Here is a 21,853-nt window from a genome sequence, read left to right on the forward strand (position 1 = left end):
CGATCCGGTCAGTGACGTCACAACCAGGATGACCCAAGCAAGTATCGCAGCGGAGGAAAATGATAACAATGAAGGAACTCCAGTGAGTGACGTAGCAATTGATGTAAAGAAGACCCAATCAGGTACAGCGAAACAAAGGGGGTGGGTGAACTAACAGGGACAGTGAATGACATCACAATGGAGGTCAAGACTCACCTTTACCCCGTCAGACACGGGGCAATCAGTGTCAGGAGCCATATCCAGTGAATGACGTCACGGTACGTACAAGAGTCCGCCCAACCTTACTGGCTGCTCCTCCAGGACTGAGTAAGGGGCTGAGTCGGCCCTTTAGGGGTCACTGAAGCCCTTCATCACCCACACACCCGGCGGGTTATTATTGTGCCTGGAGCGCTGTCCTTAAAGCTCCATCGATTCATTGATACTACATTGAGTCTCACATCCGTTACAGATTTCGCCAAACACTTGGGAAATATTCACGTTTGTGGTATGATATTTTGAAAGGTAACTGGTTGTTTTTTAATTTATTTTTAATTAATTGTTTATTTTTGCATTTATTACTGGACGGTCCGTTTAAAACGTTATGCCTCTCAGGATCATTTTGTTCACCTCTACTTTAGCTCGCCTGGCTTGTTTGGGCGTTATGTGGAGGCCTGCCGGGCGCCCGCTGACACAGGGGGCCGTTAGGCACCTATGTGCCACCGTGGCTGTCTGTCTGTCCGTCTCGGACCCACCACACGCGCTGCAATCAATCACTCGACGCTCTCGCAGGCATACCCAATGATGGGCCGAGAAACCGGTCATTCAAGGAGGAGGGATTGTCACTCCAGACTCTCACTCCAGACTGTCACTCAATCCCTCCAGTCCCCTCCATTGGACGAACGTATGAATACATATATTTATTGGCCTGTATGATGTCGGTGCATAGCGTGTCATAATGTTTATGCATACACTCTCAAGCGCACAATCATGGATACACAATCATTTGTTTATGTGCGTGGAAATTTGCGCCGGAGGGATGGCTCAGTGAGCTGAATCTGTGTGGCTCTGTAAATTATGAATCATAATCCCAACAAAGCAAACTCAGCCCTTCATCCTGCCGGGGTTGGTTCAATGAGTACTCCACTTTGGTTAACATTGACAATTGGTTTTTGCACGCGCTTAGAAGAGGCAAAGGTGGATACGTGGCGCTATATATGTTGTTAGCATGCACGCGCACAGGAGGAGACACGGCTCGCTGCACCTATACAAATGCATATGCTAACACTCATCATTAAATGCACACCTGAGTAATCGAATTCATACCTTTCTTGATGACGGACTGGTCCAATAAATTCATTCCGTTGTTGAGCTCGTCCACGGACTGTGAATGAAAGAAAACAGCAGAGATTACTGGCCGCCCCACGATAGGGCCCCTCCCGGTGTAATGTGGTGTGTATAAATCATGCCCCTCCCCACCCCCACCGCCAGGCCCAGAGCGGGTTATTTCCATTTATATTAACTCCACGGGGGAGCGTTTATTATTCACAGCGGCCAAATGAAATTCCACCAAATTGCTTGTCCCGCTAATAAAAATAAGGTGGGTGAAATGTGTGATACAGACTGTCACTATAATCAGTGGAATCGCGCGCACTCTATGCAATAAATCGATTTATCGGATGATTAAAAACTATATGTGAGAGCTATTGGAAACTTAAGCGTTCATTTATTGCGCCACATTTAATTATATGATGGGCTGTTTTTGCGACAGAGGCGCGCTGTGAAATGCACCCTTTCGTCACTTCCGGGGATAATAAGGTCATATTGTATACCAAGATACATCCCATCAGAGAGATATAACTCCCTAGTGGACTCTCCTGAAGACCACTTAAAAATGGTGTCTACTGAGCCAGAGTGCCCGTGTCGCATTTCTAGTCTACAGAATTACCGTGGGGAAAAGACTTTATAATATAGAATATGAAAAATCAAAAAAAATCACCGTTCAATAAAGAAAAAAAAAGTGGTGCAAATGAATTTATTCAGAACAATTTCTATTGCTTAGCTTCGGATATTTCCCATGGCAACGCGTCTACAATGGCGGCATCATCCTGTGAGTTTACAAGTCGTTCTTGATGTATGAATTACACGACAACGAACATCGACACACTGAATTGTGTATAAATATTACCAACGACCCAATGCACCTTTAATTTAGATTTAGGGCAAGCGGAGTAAAATGGCGGCCCTGTTGAGCCTGTGCGCGAGACCGGAAATGAGATGCGTGACGTCATTCCATGCCTACCCTGAGTGTTGACGAGGCCTTCATGCTACACGTGGGGATTATGAAGGAACGCATCGGGGAGGTGAGAAATCAGTAATATGGCGGCATTTCCAATTCACTCACCCAGCTTAATGAGTGAAAGCGCCGGCTGAACATTTCCAAACCGTTTCTATTGGAACCAATGGATGGCATATGTATAATTATATTTATAATCAGGGCTTTAAATGGAAATACAGACGTGCTGCTATTCGCTGTTTGCAGTCCCTGTTTGCTACTGATAAGGGCTGGTACTCTCCCTTTAAGTGTATTATAGCAGAGCTGAAAAGAGGAGCTACCCTCCTTTTTATTAAAATAAAGAAGTGCTGGTACTGAGTACCGGACAGCACCGGCCCATTTAAAGGACTGTATATAATGAACTTGTCCTGAAATAATTTGGTGTTCCTCCCGTTGCACCTAAGGCCTGATTAGCTCATTTATTTATGTCAATATTGTATTTTACAGCGCTGTGTGTTGCCTTCTTGTTAACCCTTTCGCTGCGGCGGCAATTCTGCCGCTGCGCTAAGGGGCGGGGGGGCCGCGCGGCGCCCTGACGCTTGTGAAGGAACCGCTCCGTCACGCCCCTCGGGTGGGCTGTGCTTGTGATGGAGCGGTACTGTCATGGCCCCGCCCGCTCAATAGAACGTGCCGCGCAGGTGCAAAATCAGCGCCGCGCAGGAGCGGCGAGCGGGCCGCGACGGAACCGCTCCGTCACCAGCACAGCCCACCCGAGGGGCATGACGGAGCAGTTCCGTCACAAGCGTGGGAGGGGTTAAACTATTAGGATGAGTTGAGTTTGTTAATATGCCCATCGATGTATTAATGGCCTGAAACCACAAAGAGTTTGCTAACGAGTGGGTGTGGTGGGCCATGAAGTCCAGCCACACCTGCGCAAGAGCACACCCACTCACAGGATCAGCTGTAACTGTCTACTTAGCGTTTCAGCATAGGTCTAACAACAACTACTACCACTGCTGCTACTACCACTGCTACTAGGAGTTGTACTACTACCACTACAAGTGCTACTACTACCACTACAAACACACAGAGATGATGGACGGAGCGCAGACACTCACCCCCAGTCACAGATCTGGGTTGAATCCATCATCCTTCTTTAGCTCACTTCACCACCCCATTTCAGACCCAGCCATATGCAAATCAGACTTGACCCTGTGCCTCATGGGAACAGTCCAGCCCAAACTGCCAAGCCAGGTCTTCCCTGGACCGGAAACAAAAATCCTGGGACTGTTCAGGGTAACAGCCTTAATCAGCCAGGCTAGCTTGAATCCAGTGGCAAAGTGAGCCAGGGACCCACATCTAGGCATACCCTGCCAATTTAGGGCGAACAAAGCAAACACAAGGAGATGATGGACGGAGCGCTGAAACTTTTCAGACACTCGCCCCCAGCCACAGATCTGGGTTGAATCCATCATCGTTCTTTAGCTCACTTCGCCACCCCAGTTTAGACTCAGCTATAGGCAAATCAGTCTTGACCCTGTGCATCATGGGAACAGTCCAGCCCAAACTGTCAAGCCATGTCTTCCCTGGACCGGAAGCCAGTATCCTGGGACTACTACCACTATGATAAATAGTATTCCTACCACTACTACAAGTAGTACTACTACCACTACTGCAAGTACTACTACTACCACTATGCCTACTACAAATAGTACTACTTCCACCACTAGTACTAATACTGAAGCTACTAAGTAGTAGTAGTAGTACAAATACTACACAAACTACTATTACTGGTGTTATCCTACCACCATTACAGCTATTACTTGTACAACCACACCTACACAAGTACTAATGCTGGTACTGCTACTGGAACAAGTACTACTTCTACAGGTACTACTATTACTGATACTACTATCTCCACTACTATTACAAGTACAACTACTGTTACTGCCACTATTATACAAGATCTACTACTGCTGCTACTACTACTACAAGTAGTACTACCACTTTTTGCAAGTACTACTACTGCTACTACTACCACTACCACAAGTACTGCTGCTACTAGTAATAATAATAATAATATTACTACGCCACCTGTTTGAGAAGAAGGTTTTATACAAAGCTTCATGCCACACTCTCTCACTCTCTGGTGAAGTAAAAGTTTCACCTGAGTGGTGTGGTGTGCCTGTTTTTCTTGCCTCTTTTTTCCTCACATAAACACACCTTTTCCCATCTGAAGCCTGCTGCTGGGGTCACGCTCATCGAGGAGGTTTGTGTTGGCTGGTCTGAGAGGGCACGGGATCACTCTCACCCAGGTTTGTGTTGGCAGTGTCTGAAAGGTTGCAGGGTAATTTTCACCCAATCTTCTGTTGGCAGGGTCTGAGAGGGTGTGGGCCACTCTCACCCAGGCTTCTGTTGACAGGGTCTGAGAGGGCGTGGGTCACTCTCACCCAGCTTTGTGTTGGCAGTGTCTGAGGGGGCGAGGGACGACTCTCACCCAGGTTTGTGTTGGCAAGTCTGAGAGTGCACATGGTCACTCTCACCCAGGTTTTTGTTGGCAGGTCTGAGAGTGCACGGGGTCACTCTCACCCAGGTTTTTGTTGGCAGGTCTGAGAGTGCACGGGGTCACTCTCACCCAGGTTTTTGTTGGCAGGTCTGAGAGTGCACGGGGTCACTCTCACCCAGGTTTGTGTTGGTAAGTCTGAGAGGGCGCGTGTGAATGTGTCTTCACCTGGCTGCAGGTCGGAGGCAAACGGGTGGGATCGGTGCATCCTGCTGGTGGACTTTTTACAGCGACCAACTACCCCGTCTCTTCCATGCCTACTCCTCCACACTCATCCCCCTTCAGCAACTTCTGCCACCCTCAACCCTGCCCCTCTACTGCCCTCATTGCCCCCCTGCACCTGTCTCCTTCCTTTCCTCTGCCTGAACCATTCCTAACCTGCCCTTTGCCCACCTGTCCTTGCCCCACCGGCACAAAATCTCTCCTTCCCTCAGTCTGCCCAAACCTCTCCCTGTCCCTGCCCTCAGCCCCTGCCCCTGCCCTCAGCCCCTGCCCCTCTCCACACACCAGGGCTGGTGACCTGCTTCTGTTCCCCACCACTGCCTCATCTTCCTGGCAGACCCCATGGATTGGTGAAAGGGATTTATAGAAGTGTAGGTACTCACTGGCCAGAGTACCTGTGTGCAGGTACTCCCCAATTAAGAGTACTCTTTGCCCACTGAGAAGTGCATGGACTCCCCCATTAAAATTACCCTATTCCTACTGAGAAGTGCAACAACTCTCCCATTAAAAGTAGCCTACGACCAGAGAAGAGCAGGGACTCTCCCTTCCAAATCAGGGGCATGCAGGAATTCGGTACCTGTGAGCAGTCATGGCCGGCATGGCTCGCGGGTGGCAGGGCAGGCATAGAATTTGGGGGGACTCGGGGGGAAAAAAAAAAGTACCTTGAGGCCAGATCCTGCGTCTTCTCTGCTCCTGCCTCTGACAGGAACAGGAAGCAGGCACCCAGGCTCCCTCCCTATGACACGGCGCTGAGCCAGGGGCTGGAAGGGTGAGCTTGTTCTCCATGCAGGCTGTACTGCAGCCTTCATGGAGAACAAGGAGGTACGCATGACTCTTTTGGGCAGGCCAAGAGGGACGAATAACAGTCATTGCGCACTTTAGGAGTGGGAAAACCACTCCTCCCCTGCCCTGCTCAGAGAGCAGATCAACCCCACCCACCCACCCGCCGCAAAGCAGCAGGGCACGAAACATAAAATGCCAATAACTGTTAAGTTATATGCGTTTGTAGCGCGCTCGGCTACTCCAGAGAGTGTTCCGGAGCGAAACCTGAAAAGATCATAGATCAGGGTTTAAAACAAGAAGGTTTTTAGCTTTTTCATGAAAGTCCAGGAATCTTGGATACTGCGAATAGCGAAAGGCAATGCATTCTAAGTTATTGTCATTTTATGTTTCTCACTTCTTAACAGCAGTAGGGCAACTCTCTTCCGCCAGAGTGAAGGAGCGGCCCATGCCTGTGAGTACCTGCCCCATTACCCCCGCCCCTGCCTTCACCTCCCCCGGCTGCTCCTCTCTCCTGTCCTCTCCTACAGCCACTGCCCCGTTGGTCCTGTCCGGTCTCCTCACCTGCCTTAGCTGCTCTGATCACAGCCCACACCGTCCCCTCTATGGCCCCTTCACACTTCTCTCCTCTCTCCGCCCTCCTCAGGCCACAGAGGCCAGTGACGGCACCCACGCTCCCTGACTCCCCTCTTCCTCTCCACCCTCCTCTGACCAGGGTAGGTAGGTCCCAGATCCCACTCTCCATGGCCATACCTCCTCTCCACCCTACTCTGCTCGGGGTCAGTAGATAGGTGAGGGAGCCCTGGCCTGGCCCTCCCCCCTCCCGTCTGGCTGGGTAGGTCAGTGGTGAAGGCTACATTCTCTGGTCTTCCCTCCTCTCCATCCTCCTCCTGCCCGGTAGGTCAGTGGCGGAGCCCTCCCCTCTCTGCTACCCCCCTTCGGCCTGCTAGATTGGTGGCAGAGACCATGCTCCCTGGCCCGGTAGGTCAGTGAAGGAGCCCACAACCCCGTCCATCCCTCCCCCAGCCTGGTAGGTTGGTGGCAGGGCTCACGCGCCCTGTCTCCCCGGTTGGTCGGTCGGTGGTGGAGCCCACCCCCATCCATCCCCCGGCCCGGTGGGTTGGCGGAGCCCACCCTCCTCCGGTCCGGTAGGTCGGTGGTGGAGCGCCCGTCCCTGCCCCCCACCAATAGGTCTTTGGTGGAACCCCCCTCCCTGTACCCTTCCGGTCGGTCGGTCGGGGCGGGGCCCCCTCCCTTCCACCCCTCCCCAAGCCCAAAAGATCGGTCGGTGGTGGAGCCCACGCTCCCTGCCCCTCCCTGGTAGGTCGGTCAGTGGGGGAACCCACGCTCCCCCCTCCCGGTAGGTCGGCAGTGGGGCCCATCCTCCATCCCACCCCTCCCACGGTAGGTCGGTTAGTCAGTGGTGGGGCCCACGCTCCCTGCCCCCCTCCTGGTAGGTCCGCGGTGCTGCCCATGCTCTCTGCCCCCCTCCCCGGCTCGGTCAGTTGGTGACGGCTCCCCATCCCTCCCCTCCCCCAGTCGGTTGGACGGTCAGTGGCGGGGTCCCCCTCCCTCCCACACGCCCCTCCTAGGTCGGTTGGCAGCCACGGTCGGTAGTTGGAGTACCTGCCGGGTGGTGACGTGGGGAGGGGTAGGGGCAGGGTGGGAGGTAGTAATCTATGGGTTACAGAGGTTTACAGGTAAGTAAACATATAAATGAATAAAACGAATTTCGTTGCGTGCACTGCATACCCAAATGCGATGCAGTGCGCGCAAAGAAATGTGTTTTATTTATTTATATGTTTACTTACCTGTAAACCTCCGTAATCCATAGATTACTACCCCCCTCCCCACATCACCGCCCGGCAGGTACTCCCACTACCGACCGCGGCTGTCGGTGGGTCGGTGGCGGGCCCACGCTCCAGCGGCAGCCTGGTTTCGTTGTTGTAGTTAATGAGGAGAGGGCTCTGATTTCCTTTCTAATCACCGCCGCCTGCTGGGCCCGCGCGCAGCAGATCCACGCAGCGTGTGCGCCTTAATAGTCACAGAGAGCGTCATAAACATTTAATTAGGACTGCGACGGCGGGAGTGAGGGGACAACTCACACTTTTAATTACTAGACTTCTGCAGGTACAGACGACACAGAGAGGGGTGGGGGAGGGGCGTCTTCGGGAGCTAGAGATGACGACAGCCCGGGGTGAGGGGGCGGAGTCAGAGCTCTGCGGGGGGCACTGGTGGGGGGGGCACCCAAAATGTCTCGTGCAGGGACTGCTCGGTGCTAGTCAAGCTGTCACTCCATGCTGCAAGGCGGAACAGGCTTGGAAAGTAGTTTTATTCTTCCTATAGTAATGCAATAAATATAGACACAACACTCCGACTCTCTCACAGACTCTCTCACACACTCTCTCTCTCACAATCTCTCACACTCTGTCTATGCCTCTCTCTCCTTCCAATATGCACTGCCAGGGGAAATGATCCAGAAATAATGAAACATGGCATTGGAGTATTTTCACTAATAAACGCACATTCACACTTTTATTGCAATAGTGCAAAGGTCAAATTCCACTTTGTGACCACAATTTGGCCGAACTTCAGTAACCCTTACTACCACACATATTGCAAGTTACAGTCAATTTACAGCGGAAAAACGGTCTCCCGAATCAGAGAGCGCGGGCGTCTAACTCGTCGGGCTCAAGTTCTATGAAAACATTTTAATTTATACCTTGTACACACGATGAAGCAGCATGGTATACACCATACATGACGATATGATGAGACTAATATGCTATTTGTTTTTCCCTTGTCGAAGAAGAAGAGAAGCAGCCTACCTCTCCCTGTCCCCGTAAAAAAAAAGAAAAAAATAGTGCCGAGAAGCGGCTTAGGTGACATACTTAACGCTCTACAAATCAAGTAAATCATTCAAAACATATAACTCGGAATATCTGCGTATGTATTTTCTGTGTGTTTATGCTTTTTTTCTCGGGTGCTACTAGTTTTTACATATGTTCAACACGTCCATATTTTGACGCGTCGCACTAAGTATTGTTTCCCACCAGATATACAATGTAATTAAATCAAGTGACGTTGCTGTGGGTTTTTTTTTCGTATGCATATCTACATGGTGTCATTTTCCTGTGTGAGTGTATGAATCGAGGAAGCCAGGGCGCAGCCAGAGGTTAGCGCCCAGAGCTATTTACAAACACTAATAACTTTAGCGCAATTACTCCCTGGAGGGATGTTTGCACGTAAACTGCGTGACGCCACGCCTCTTCCGGCAGCACTGCTCCCCCACCTGCCCTTACCACACCTGGCCAACAGGGGGCGTGCAGACATGTACCGGGGTTCCCATACGGGGTGAGATGACGAGTAAATTAATTTATTTCGAAGGCCTTTCAGTACAGCGAACTGGGGACTCGTCTAATGGTTCCTTTAAAAACTTTTAAAACGGCCTACACATTAGCAGTGTTTCTAAATCGGAAAGACGGAAATTAATACATTTTTTACAGTTTAGCGAGCACACGTTCACGTAAACGAGTGTTCAGTTTTACAAACGCGTGTGCATTTATTCTTGTGTACTGAGTTGTACGGTGTTGTTTTGCACTCTACACAGTTGATAATTACTTTTGTAATTATTAAGTGCGGTGAGTTGAACTCTCCCTAAATATCGATCTTAAATAATATCGAACTTAAATAATATCGAACTTAAATAATATCGAACTTAAATATCCATTAAGTGCTTGTTTTTGTTTTTTCAAGTGAATCTGGTGTGATACAAGATTAGGCGCCTTTAGACTTTTATTATGTGTGGAATAGTTGAAAACAATATTGTATCCTAGCTTTTCTCCGTATTACAGCAATAAGAACAGATTTAGTAACATGTACATTAATAAAGAGGGGGCCTGCTCATTTCATTCGTTTTCCCCGTATTTTCAATGGGCGTATAACGAGGAACAATATGTTTACCTGCTAAACATAATATATTCTCACATTTGGTAGGTATTGACCAGTTTAGCAGTGTTAAACAAATGTTCTGAGGACGGACCGTGTCCAGGGCCCAGCACTTCACTGACGGACGGACGGACTGAGGACGGAAGCCTGCAATGGACATCATGGTGCGACTTTCATTTGCAAACTTCTGGAGTCCAGGAAGGCGGCCCCTGTAATGTTTAAAAAACACCCCGGGCAGAGAGACCCTTTAAAGCACGGGGTATTCTGGGCGCAATGTTCGTACCCAGCCGTTTATTTTTTGTTTTGTTAACTAATGTACTACTTACAGATTATCGTTTATTTTCTAAATGTCCATCGTCGGGGAGTACTAAGCGCTCTTATAAACGCAATTTTACAAGAAATGAAAAACGCGGTAGAGTTGTCTCGCGTGAAATGTACGCAGATTTAAGCGCACCTATATTTAAAGAAATGAAACGTAAAGTTCCTCGAGGCGCCGGGAGCAGAGCTTTCGATAGTTAATGTAAATGTATAAAAGGTAAAGGTTCACAACAAAAGAGACTGATAATTCGGCACGAGCTATTTTTAATTTCATATATATATACCCATCTACAAAAAGGGAGGAAGCAAAGACCTCTCGTGGGCATTTCATGGGTATAATTTTTTCAATTAAGGTGCACGGTCGTCCGGGGTTTGAAGATACACACGCCCCATAATTTTGCGATGAAAAAAGAATATGTCATTCCCTTAAATGACGATAGCATATTAATAAATCTATACCGACACTACTCCCAGTAGAAACACAACAATTTAGAAATAAAGTCAATGCGACTGGTGGTTTTTGAGACAAGCAGTTGCACAGTGGAGCAGCGGCAGTCGGGTTTAGGGTGAGAATATGGACACAAGGTATTATGATGAGTATAGTAACAATATTCATATTTTTCACATTTGTTTAGTGCAATGATGATGATGACGATAAGAATAATAATTTGTATTATTAATATTATTATTTTTTATTAATTTTATCATCGTCATCAGGTAACAGATTTGACAGTGACTGCCGTATTTGACAATAAACAGTGACACTGGCTGCGGGTAATGAATGTATTAAATGCAGCCACCCGTTCATTATGCCATTCACGGTGGATTCCCACAGACTGACTTGCATACACTTCCCTCCCCACACTTAATTCCAGTTTGGTGTGTTTGAAAATGTTTCACATTTGTGCACAAAACAACATGCCATGTGAGGCCCTTTGAAGATTTTTAATTCGGTGTGGACCCGAGTTCACTGGACACATAGGCAGCACAACTGCTTCTCCGAAGGGATACTTGTGTAGCTTCGACTCCAAGCACCCTGTGCCCTGTCATTCGAGGGGTTTAAGAAACGCACAAAAAGGCATGTTCCGCTCGGAGGGACAGGCCAGGTTTCCTTCCTCTTAAAACTACAACAAGGGAACGGTGTTTTCATACAGTCCTCGCCCGACACTTCTAACAACAAGGGTTACTTTTAACCAGAAAGTGATACTCAATGTATCGACCACGAAAGGAATCAAGGCTGAGACAGTATTTAAGGAATTTGAATAGATGACGGTAAGTGTCAGCGGCGAGTGTTTAACACACTAAGCCGACCTGGCGGCCGACTATGACCGCTTAATTTGGATATAACGCTAAATTACCGATGTATTATTGTCCCTGGCCAGCCCAATATCGATTGTCTTCGCTAATCCCTTCTGCCGAGCAGCGGTCCGGGAGGATGCGGCTCACGGGGTGAGACTTCCCCGCCAGATTTCGCGATTTCACGCCCGAGAGCTCCCTCTGACGGGCGGGGCGTGATACTGTCCCGGGGAGCGACACACGCTTATTTTATGAGCGTCTCGGGTCAGAAGCCGGGAATGTGACACACTGAGGGAGGGCAGAAGCTGCCCTGGGGTGGTTGCAGTGAGTGAGACTGCCATGAGGTGGTTGCAGTGAGTGAGACTGCCATGGGGTGGTTAAAGTGAGTGAGGGCAGTGAGGTTGCCTGGGGTGATTACACAGCGCGAGGTAACGGTGGTGGTTAAAGTGAATGGGGCGGCCCTGGGGTGGTTACAGTGAGTGAGGCCACTGATGTGGTTCCAGTGAGTGGAGCAAGGACTCTGCCCTGGGGTGGTTATAGTGAGTAGGGCAGTGAGGCTGCCTGCCATGAGGTGGTTAAAGTGAGTGGTCCGGTGAAGTCCTGGGGACACACAACACGGCCTGGTGTCAGTGGCACACACTGACTAGTCTGTGACTACGTTTAAATCCCCTTTCGGTGACACTCTTGTGTTTGGTAAATTGAAACAAAATGAAGGTACCACTCTAAAGCTATAGACACGGGATTAACCTCACCTCGCCCCCACCCCGTGAGTCTGTTCTCCTTTTCCACACAATTATGAGCATTGCTTCCCAGGCGGCGCTCCAGGACCAGCCACAGGGGGGTTCTAAGTGGTCGGCGCATTTGCCTGAAATTGACTTTAGGACTGATAGGAGATTTATAATCAACTGCAAAGATGCGACGGCGGCTCTGCTGCTTAAAATTAAAATTACATCTGAAGCGCAAACCAGCCGTTTATACCACACAACTGTAAGATGCAACTGTAGCAGTCTGTCCGAAACACCACACTCCGGGAACTGTGTCCAAAGCAAACCATTTGTAAATGGCCAACTGGAATTTCCAAGACGGATAAAACCACCCCAGTGTAAACTTCGTTGCCACATCACTTTTCGTAAGAAGCTCGAGGCGACAGAAGAGAAATCACACTTAAAACACCTCGGGCTGCAGGGCGGGGGCCACAGGGCAGGGGCCCTGGTTCTACGAGGTAATGTTTGGACAAATATGGTCGGGGCAATAAGCCGAAATGTGATTCGTCCCTCCCACCGGCCTGCATCAGTCCAGACAGAATTACCTCTTCCACTAGATTGCTTTGGAAGGACGGCCAATTATCCCATTTCCTTTGGATAAAAGGCTGAGCAGCTCAGATTGAAAGCACACCAAGGCAAAGAGTTTAGGCTACTTTGTATGTTCCCGGGGAGGGAAGGGGACGATATCTGGGTGGGGGAGGCCACCCGTGGATCGAAACTGAACTTTGACACTTCAGAATGTCAGGAATATGGCGGCATTCTGACATGAAACTTGTTGAATGGTAAAATTAAAGGGGCTCCTGGTGAAATGTGTCCCAATGGAACCCAAAACCCCACCAGGCGTCATCAAAAACATGGCATTCTAGCTTGTGATGTGGGAGTGTGAAAAGAGGTGCTGAGTTTGTTTTTCCACATATTGTATCATTCCATTTTAGGCCCCTTTGAATGCGCGTTGCACCTTTACACTTACTTTCATTTTTAATCGGTGCTTCCTTTTCACACACTTAAAATTAATTGCTGCCCCCTTTAAAGCCCATGTTTGTATTGTTTGACCAGGCAGACATTTTTATAAAGTGTTGGCCCTGGCAGTACCTTCACTTTTCTAGGGTTTCTCCCTATCCACACATCCGTTCTCCCCCGAAGATCCCCTTAAAGTCATGTGTCCCGCATGTGCCGAGGATCACAGCTGAGTGCGCACACCTCTTACCTGCACGTCATCCATGGGGTGGCCGATGCCATGCAGAGACAGGCTGTCCCCCATGCCCGAGTCCAGGCCGTGGTGGGCCGAGTGCAGCAGCACGTCCGGCCGCCGCACCGAGTGGTAGTCGCGCCGGGGGTCCAGTCCGGGGAGCTGGGGCAGCGAGGCCCGGGGCTGGGGCAGCAGGGAGCCGGCGTCGGAGCCCACCTCCTGCCGCTGGCGCTGCCCCCACGGGTGCTGCTGGGGCTGGTGCAGCGGGTTCAGGGAGTACGGGTCGTTGACGTGCGAGTAGGGGTCCTGGCTCTGGTGGTAGGGCAGCGGCTGGTAGGGGGGCGGGAAGTAAGGCGGCTGGAAGTCCGACGAGGGCGTGTGGGAGAGCGGGGGCGCGCTGGAGTAGGGCCCCTGGGACACGCCGCCCAGCTGGGACAGGCGGGAGCTGTGGCTGGGCACGCCGTCATGGCGGTCCTGGAGGGAGGCAAAGAGAACAGGAGAAAGTGTCAGTACACAAGCAAGAAACAGCAAGAGCGAGTCTGTTTCACACATACAAACACACGTGCATGCAAACACAGCCCACACACACACCTTATCCAAAGGACCAACTCCAATGCATGGCAGAACAGAACAGAAACCTATATGTCCCTCAGCCCCGGCAGCGCAGACATTAGCAGAGCCAGAGGTGCATTTCCTAAAAGTGGTAAATAAAAACTCACTAAAAATTAAACACAAACGAACCAGTCAAATAGGCCCTAAACAAAAGCGAGCTGAGAAAAACAAAATGAGTTTGCAAAACAGGGAAAACACAGGCCACAATGTGAACATAGAAAAGGCTCAAAACTAAAAGTCATTAAAAAAAATTTAAAAAGAAGTGGTGTTAAAGCACTATATGTTCCCTTGTTTTGTTTGCAAAGGCGTATTTTATTAGAAGACACTCGAACAGTCATCCGGAAAAAAAGGCCGAAACAACACAACTAGTAAATACTAAAGGTGTGATTACTGCAAAAGCTAGCAAAACAATAATGTTAAAAAGGAGCGAGAGAGCAGAAAACGACCTCTAATCAAAACAGGCGGAGCGTTGCCCATGTATATAAACAAAGTTTAAAAAAAAATACAGTTTTCTTAAATTGCTGTCCAAATCGCCAAAAGCTACGGCTTAGTAACTTTGTGTTTTTCCCTTCCTATCCCCGGGCTGCCAACCCTCTCTAACCCTTAATAAAAATGCAGAGGTGCCCGAGGACAGGCGCAGCTGCTGTGGCAAGTCTGCAATTACTGACCTAAATTACAAAGCCAAAGGCGATTACAGAAGAAGGTGGAAAAATGCAGAGTTCGCACTCACCATCGCGGAATAGGTGTGGACTAACATCTGGGCAGAGGTAAAAACACAGAGACGGTGCTGGTAACAGATGAAATATTTTTTTTAAAAAGAGAAAAAAAATAACAACGATTGACAAAAGAAAAAAAATCAAGAGGGTGTGAGCAGGGCGCCGCTTGAGGTCTTCCCAGCGCTATCCATCAGAAGGAGTCCCCAGAAGCGGGGGTGTGCGCCCCTGTGGCTGCGGCGCTGCTGCTGTCCGACCCAGGGCGAGGCTGCGACTGGCGGGCACCCCTCGCGCTGCCGTCTACACCGAGAGGCAGCCAGTGGCCGTCATGACTATTAATATTCCAGCGCCGCGGAGGCTGCACGGGGGGAAGTGGGGCGTGAAGCGCTGCAGCCGGCTCCGGCGCGCGCCCAGCAGTGGCGCGGGCGCGCGCGTGCGCGCAGCCTCAGGAGGCGCGAGGGGGCGGCCGCGCGGGCAGGCTGGAGGGGAAGAAGTTTAGCAGGGGGAGGGAGGAGAGGGGGCACAGGCAGGGAGGGGAAGAGAGATACAACGAGGGGCAGAGGAAGGGAGAGAGAGAGCGCCAGGGAGAGAGTGAAAGAGAAACTAAAAGTTACACAAGCAAAGGGAATGATTGCGAGAGGGGAAATAAATGACCACAGGGACAGAACGAAAGATAGATACAAAGAGGGGTAGAGGAAGGGCCCTGGGGCAGGGGAGAAGGAGAAACAGACAGGGGCTTTAGTAGGGAGAGCCAGGGGGAGAATGCTAGAGAAACGAAAGGTTAGACAGCGAAAGGGTTTAAAGAAAGGGAATGAGAGAGAGAGAAAGGCTGGGTGGGGGAGAGAGAAGCAGGACAGGCAGAAACGTAGCAAAGAACAGGAATAGGAAACAGGAAGACGCATCATGAGGGAAAGACAGTGAGATCGAGAGAAGGAGGACAAGGCAGAGAGAGAAGAAAGAGTAGCTGAAAGGTAGACAAAGAGCTCGAGACAAAGAGAAGGTCGGAGATGGAGAGAGGGTAGCAGAAGAGACAGGCAGAGCGGCTGGACATCAAGGAAGAGGAGTGTCAGAGGGGGAGCCAGGAAAAACCAAAAGAAAAACACAAATATAGACAAAAGGCCTGGGCTAAAGGGAAGGATAGGAGAGAAAGAAGAACTGAAGACAAGGAGGCAAAGAAAGACCTCTCTCTCTTTCTCTCTCTCTCTCTCTCTCTCTCTCTCTCTCTCTCTCTCTCTCTCTCTCTCTCTCTCTCTATATATATATATATATATATATATATATATATATATATATGTATATATATATATATATATGTGTGTGTGTGTGTGTGTGTGTGTGTGTATGCATATATGTATAACACACGCGCACACACACACACACACACACACACACAAAAAGTCTTTACATACACATAAAGAGACAAACTGCCCATGTCTTATTTAATTTTGTTTTCTTTCCAGGGGGAAGCCTGTGCAGTCCTTCAGTAAAACTCAAACTCACTTCTTTTTTATTACATTTTTGTACTTTATGGACCACCTAAAACAGAACAGCATATATGCTCCAAAGGTAAATAAATCCGGGGCTCCTGCCACAATGTATTCATTTTAAACTTCCTGTTCACTGCCTCAATTAGGCCTTTCAAGGAATGCCCAGTTCACTGAGAAGTTTATTTTGCCTCATTCTTCCGCCCTGTGCCGCAGATTATCATCGGCCACTCTCGGCTGTACCAAAACATGCCGGCAACTGTGTGCTCTTGCGCAAAGACGGAAGGGCGCCGATGTTTATAAACATTTAACAGAAGGGAGGTGAAAGAACCGAGGGGATGGGCGGCCCCGGTTTGCCCCAGGCTCCATGGGTGATTGCAAGTCCCGGGATGGCCGGGGGCTCAAGGGGCTCTCAGCGAGAGGTTCCGGAACCAGCTGAACTGGCCTGACGGCTCCTGTTAAAGTTAAACCCTCTCTCTTCGGCCCTCGGCCGGGGAAGGAGCGGAGCCCTCGGCCTGTCGCAGCCGCTCCAAAGGCGCTTTCACCGGCCTGTCCAGGATCACAAGTATCCGTCAGTGCTTGCAGACAGACAGTGTGAAGTTTCGGGGAGGCAGATTTCTGTTTTATCGAGAAAAAGACCTTAGGAATTGCAGAACCCTGGGTAAAATGAAAATTTGTGTCTGCAGCTCGTGCTCACAGATGCCGGATTTTCCTCTGTTCGCGTGTCTCACTTTGCCATACTTGGGAATCAGAGCGCTCACTTTTATTTACTTTTTATCAAGCAAAGCATTTTGCTAGTGTAAGTGGAGAAGAATATTTGGATTGTCTGCTAGACAAACGCGTACCCTGAATGTGATGCTTACTACTGGCTGGACCGCTTTATGCTCCTTTCATTTTACAATACTCTGTTTACCTCCTGTTACCGGAAAACACATTTTCTCTATTGGCACGGACCACCGATTCCTGTTTCCACTAGTGAACAATGCAGTTTTTTTTAATATAGCGCAACTTGACCCGAAGGTATCGAAGCGCTTCACCTGACACACGGACACATTCATTTTCTGTAGGCACGGGGAGATTCGGTGATGCTTCGTCCAGAATCACAGGGTGTTGAGCGGACGCCGAGACTAGAACCCGGATCCCCCGTTCCAAAGTCGGCAGCTCGGGTCTCTACCCGTATCCCCTTCCAATGCCTTTCCTGTGCCTCTATATCCTGCACCCAGCACTCGCTTGTTTCTCTCCTGGACTATCCATCTGTCACCCCCTTCCACCAGGCACCTCTTTTTCTTGCACTACTGGCCGACGATTCCATGTTATCCCCCACTAGTCAACAGTGCTAACATGCACTCACCCTCTAGCTGCCGACATGCTTTCCAGTTTTTTTCCACAAGGCTGCTCCATTTCCCCCAGTCCACTAGCCTCCTAGGGTCCCGGGCTCAGCTAGCCAACACATTTCTCCCCTCGATGTGCTGGTCAACATTGTTTTCGCTCCATAAGACTACAGCGTTTGTTTCCCCAGCCTGTTTTATGCCCCCACTCCCCCCTGGAAAGTAATGCCCCATCGCGTTCTGTTAAGTGTGCTCACATGTTGCGTTTGCACAAGTAGAACACGTGTGTCCTTCCGTGCAAACTCTGTCAGACTTGAGGTGCACATGGTGGATATCGGGGAACACGAGGGGGTCCCGGGGCCTCCGCAGGAGCCCCCTCTGCCCGGCCAGAGAGGAGGTGCAGTTCAGCACGAGGGGCTCGGACTGGAGGGGTGCAGCTGGGGGTGTCGGGGGAGGACGGGGCGCCGCAGCTTTCTGTCCGGAACGAATCGTGCATATGCCAGGGCTCAGTGCAAATCACCCTGACGGGGCCTTTCATTGCCGGGGCACCCCAGCTGCAGCCCCCACAGAACACTGCCAGACCCCGCAAAGGGGGTACCAGGCCTTGGAAGAGAGAGAACACACTCAGCCCCCATAACAAACTCCCCCGCCCCCACAAAAACATGCAGTAGACCCCTGCAACAATACCCCATTGAACCCCCCAATGTACCACACAACAAAAACACGGCACAAGATCCTTTCAACGCAAAAGACCCACAAAAAGAAATCCCCACTAGACCCTCGACACTTGTCAAACCCGCAGCAACCCCACGCACCAGCCCGTGGCGGGGACCCTCACAACAGACCAGCACAAACCAATTCTTCGCATGGACCCTCGGTTTTAAAGGGAGGCACGAGGCCCCCGCAGGTCAGCTGCACACGAGGCCAGTTGCTTTTTTTGTCTATAACAAATTATTATTTTTTTATTTCAAACACGTGTCCTATATAGTTACTAAACAATTATTCGTAAACCTGCATTTACCTCAAAACTTTTTTTTTACCATTCCGCTTTTCTTACACATCACTTTCTCTTTCTTGCTTCTTTCTACCCATGATTGTTACTTTCCTTGTTTGTTTTCTGCCTCCTGTCACACTTTCTTTCGCTCTTCCGCGCGTTCTAAATGTCCTCTCATTTTCAGTTTTAATTCCTTCGTTTGTTGGCTTTCTTTCTGTAGCCCATTTCCCCCCGCATTTTCCATCTCTCGATTTCCTTCTCCCATCCAATAATCTGGAAACCTTCCCTTTCTTTCCACCTCTCCAAGTTTCTATAAGTGCCGGACTCGTGACTACTGAAAGCCTGCCAGGGCTGATTGTACCTGTGTCTTTCCTGCCCCAGTATGCCCACTGGCACAATGGACGCAAGCATCACAAATACATGTACAGTTATAAAGAAAAGCATCTTACCAAAGGCAAACAGAAAAAAATGACTTCAAACTACTAATGTTAACCTAACTTTGCTGATTTTCACGCTGACTACTGCATGTACGCCCTCCATACATACGTATTACATTTTATTATGGTACATTTATTTATATGCATTGCAAGGGTTCTGTAACACTTGAATGTTTTTTGCACGTTACTTTTAAATGCCAATAAAATATATGGAACAAAAAAAAACTAACAATATTCCAACGTTCGGGGCGGGGGCAGGCTCACACTATGTCATTCATAGCGAGCACAGAAAATGTAGATTTAATGACGTGTTGTGATATTAGAAGACCCTCCGCACTTGTAAACTACATATCTTAGTATATTTTAGAGAAATTGTTTCCCCCACAAAAACGGTCACAATGAAACACGCACGTCGCTCGCGCCTTTTGAAATTATAAATGCACTATCGTCCATATAAACACACAAAGCTCCATAATTGGCTTTTAAGCGCGTTGCTTTCTTGGCTGGTGTGAGAGAGCAGCGCCCGAGCGGGGGTAGACAGCACTGGTCCTGGGAAGTGACACCTCTTCCATTAAACACTTTCTTGGCTTCAGCACTTTCAAGAACGTATTTTTCGTCATCCCTGGGCATCACGCCGGGGCATGGGTGCAGTGCACTATCTCTCTCCCTTGTCCGGTGAAGTGCAGGTTGTCTCTGGCTTAAAGTGTATTCGGCACCAACTCTGACATCCTATGTTGGGGTCTATCAGTCCCTGTCCGATGAAGTGCAGCGCGCCCATCCCTTGAAGTGCCTTCGTCAACCACCCCCACCCCCCATCTGCTCACAGCTCTCGACCCCTGTCTGGAGAAGTGCAGGTTGCCTTTCGCTTGAAGTGCTCTCTTCAATCCCTCTGCCCGCTGCCCCCGACCCCTGTCTGGCGAAGTGCCCGCTGACCCTCGCTTGCAGTGCTCGCTTCCTCCCATATGACACCCTCGTCCGTTACTCTCTGCTCCTGTCAGCTGAAGTGCCCGCTTCACCCTCTCTGCCCGCTGATCTCGACCCCTGTCCGACGAAATGTCTGCTTACCCCCAAATACCTCCCACCCCCTCCCATGCCTGCTGCTCTCGACCACCGTCCGGTGAAGTGCCGACTGTCCTTCGCTTGAAGTTCCTCTTTGTCCCACTCTGTCCGCATCTCTCTGCCCCTGTCGGTGAAGTGGGACTGTCCCTTGGTTGAAGTGCCGCTTCACCCCCGGCCAGCTTCTTTGGACCCATTCCGGATAAGTGCCGGCTGCGCCTCAAAGTGCCCGCTTCTTTGGAGCCTGTCCGGTGAAGTGCCGCTGCACCTTCCTTGAAGTACCCTTGAACCGCTTCCTTGGACCCTGTCCGGTGAAGTGCCGGCTGCCCCTCGCTTGAAGTGACCCTTCGCCCCCGGCCCGCTCACCTCGTAGATGTCTTCATACTTCACGTTCTCCACGAGTTTCCAGAGCATGGTGCCTGCCTGTTCTCTGGAAGGGGAGTGCGCTCATGTGAGCAGCAGATGTCTGCCTTCCCAGCACCCCCTGTCTGTAATGAGCCGTCTATAATTGGAAAAGGGGGGCAGGGACCGAATCCGGCGGCCCTGTCTATCTGCAACTTCTACATTGTGTGGTGTCTGAAGCGAGGGGCGAGGCAGGGAGGCACTCTCGGAAGGACCGAGAGACAGGCACACGGGTGGAATATTGGTGGTAGACAGGCAGACGCACAGACCGACAACGGATAGGTAGGTAGGTAGGTAGGTAGGTAGGTAGACAGACAGACAGACAGACAGACAGACAGACAGACAGACAGACAGATAGATAGATAGATAGATAGATAGATAGATAGATAGATAGATAGATAGATAGATAGATAGATAGATAGATAGATTGATTGATTGATTGATTTTTCGGCAGAGGAATAGACGGGTGGTCAGAAGAGCAGTTATAAAATGTAACCATAGGTGCAAGCAAGAAACCTCCGCATGCTCGTGTTCACCACTGACCCTGCCCTGTTCCCATTGGACTAACCGTTCTTGTGCTCTCACTGCACCGACCCGTGGTGCCCACGCACAGGGGGTGTCGTGCCCTGAGGCCCTCTCACACGTGTACGTGCAAAGCGAAGGTCTTTCTGCCCCTCTCCTCGCGGGCAGCCGCACTCCGGCCCCAGAGGTGTGCCCTGGTGTGTGCACAACTGGAGGCAGCGCACATCCACGCCTCGCGTGCTTTGCACGGGAGCGTGACTGCGCCGGACACGGGAGTGCGAGGGCAGGGTTATTGTAGGCAGGGGGGTAAAAGGGCATCAACAAATCCGTTATAGGGCAAAAAGAAGGTGCAAACCGCCTGACACTTGGGACAAGCAGACAGGGTACACCACGCCAAGGCAGCCTCGCCCCGGGGCGGGTGGGGTGGAGCAGAATTCGCCCCGGGGGCAAATGGGGTGGGGCAGAACTCGCCCCGGGGGCACATGGGGTGGGGCAGAACTCGCCCCGGGGGCACATGGGGTGGGGCAGAACTCGCCCCGGGGGCACATGGGGTGGGGCAGAACTCGCCCCGGGGGCACATGGGGTGGGGCAGCCCTCGCCCTGGATGGGGTGGGGGCAGCCCGCAGGTACACCCTGAGGGAAGATATTAAGCCCGAATCAAAGCCGAGGTTAGCCGATTGAGGCCACACCTGGCACAGGTTGGGAGGAAAGGAGGTCGGAAGATACACTGGGGGCGGGGAGGGAGATGGAGGCACGAGAGCGCCACTTGGTAAGAGGGCTACGTAGACCTCGTGCACAGTGCTGCGGGCAGTATCCGCGGGCTGTGGGCGCTACATTTCACACACTGCTGACAATCACATCACCAACAGCAGCACTCGTACCACTGCTATTAATGCTACTACTAATAATGTACTATTAACATTAGCACTAGTAGAATTCCACTGTTATTATTATTATTATTATTATTATTATTA

The 21,853-nt window shown here is 50.3% G+C and overlaps 1 protein-coding gene across 2 annotated transcripts in view; it reads right to left on the minus strand.

Moving 5' to 3' along the window:
• The window catches only part of TFAP2B (transcription factor AP-2 beta), a 107,433-nt gene extending 86,975 nt beyond the window's left edge, over positions 1-20,458 (minus strand). Inside the window, exons 1-3 of one of the 2 annotated variants that reach the window (XM_078647592.1) lie at positions 20,322-20,458; positions 13,350-13,805; positions 1,303-1,360 (exon numbers count right to left, since the gene is read on the minus strand). In XM_078647592.1, the coding sequence (XP_078503718.1) occupies positions 1,303-1,360; positions 13,350-13,805; positions 20,322-20,369 (562 nt within the window). In that variant the 5' untranslated portion in view covers positions 20,370-20,458. Of the gene's footprint in view, positions 1-1,302; positions 1,361-13,349; positions 13,806-14,673; positions 14,948-20,321 lie in introns of those variants that run through there. The other variant, XM_078647593.1, reaches the window with a different exon arrangement.
• Between the last annotated feature and the right edge of the window lie 1,395 nt (positions 20,459-21,853).

The sequence above is a fragment of the Lissotriton helveticus genome, chromosome 6 (assembly GCF_964261635.1).
Source record: "Lissotriton helveticus chromosome 6, aLisHel1.1, whole genome shotgun sequence".
NCBI classification, from domain to species: Eukaryota; Metazoa; Chordata; class Amphibia; order Caudata; family Salamandridae; genus Lissotriton; species Lissotriton helveticus.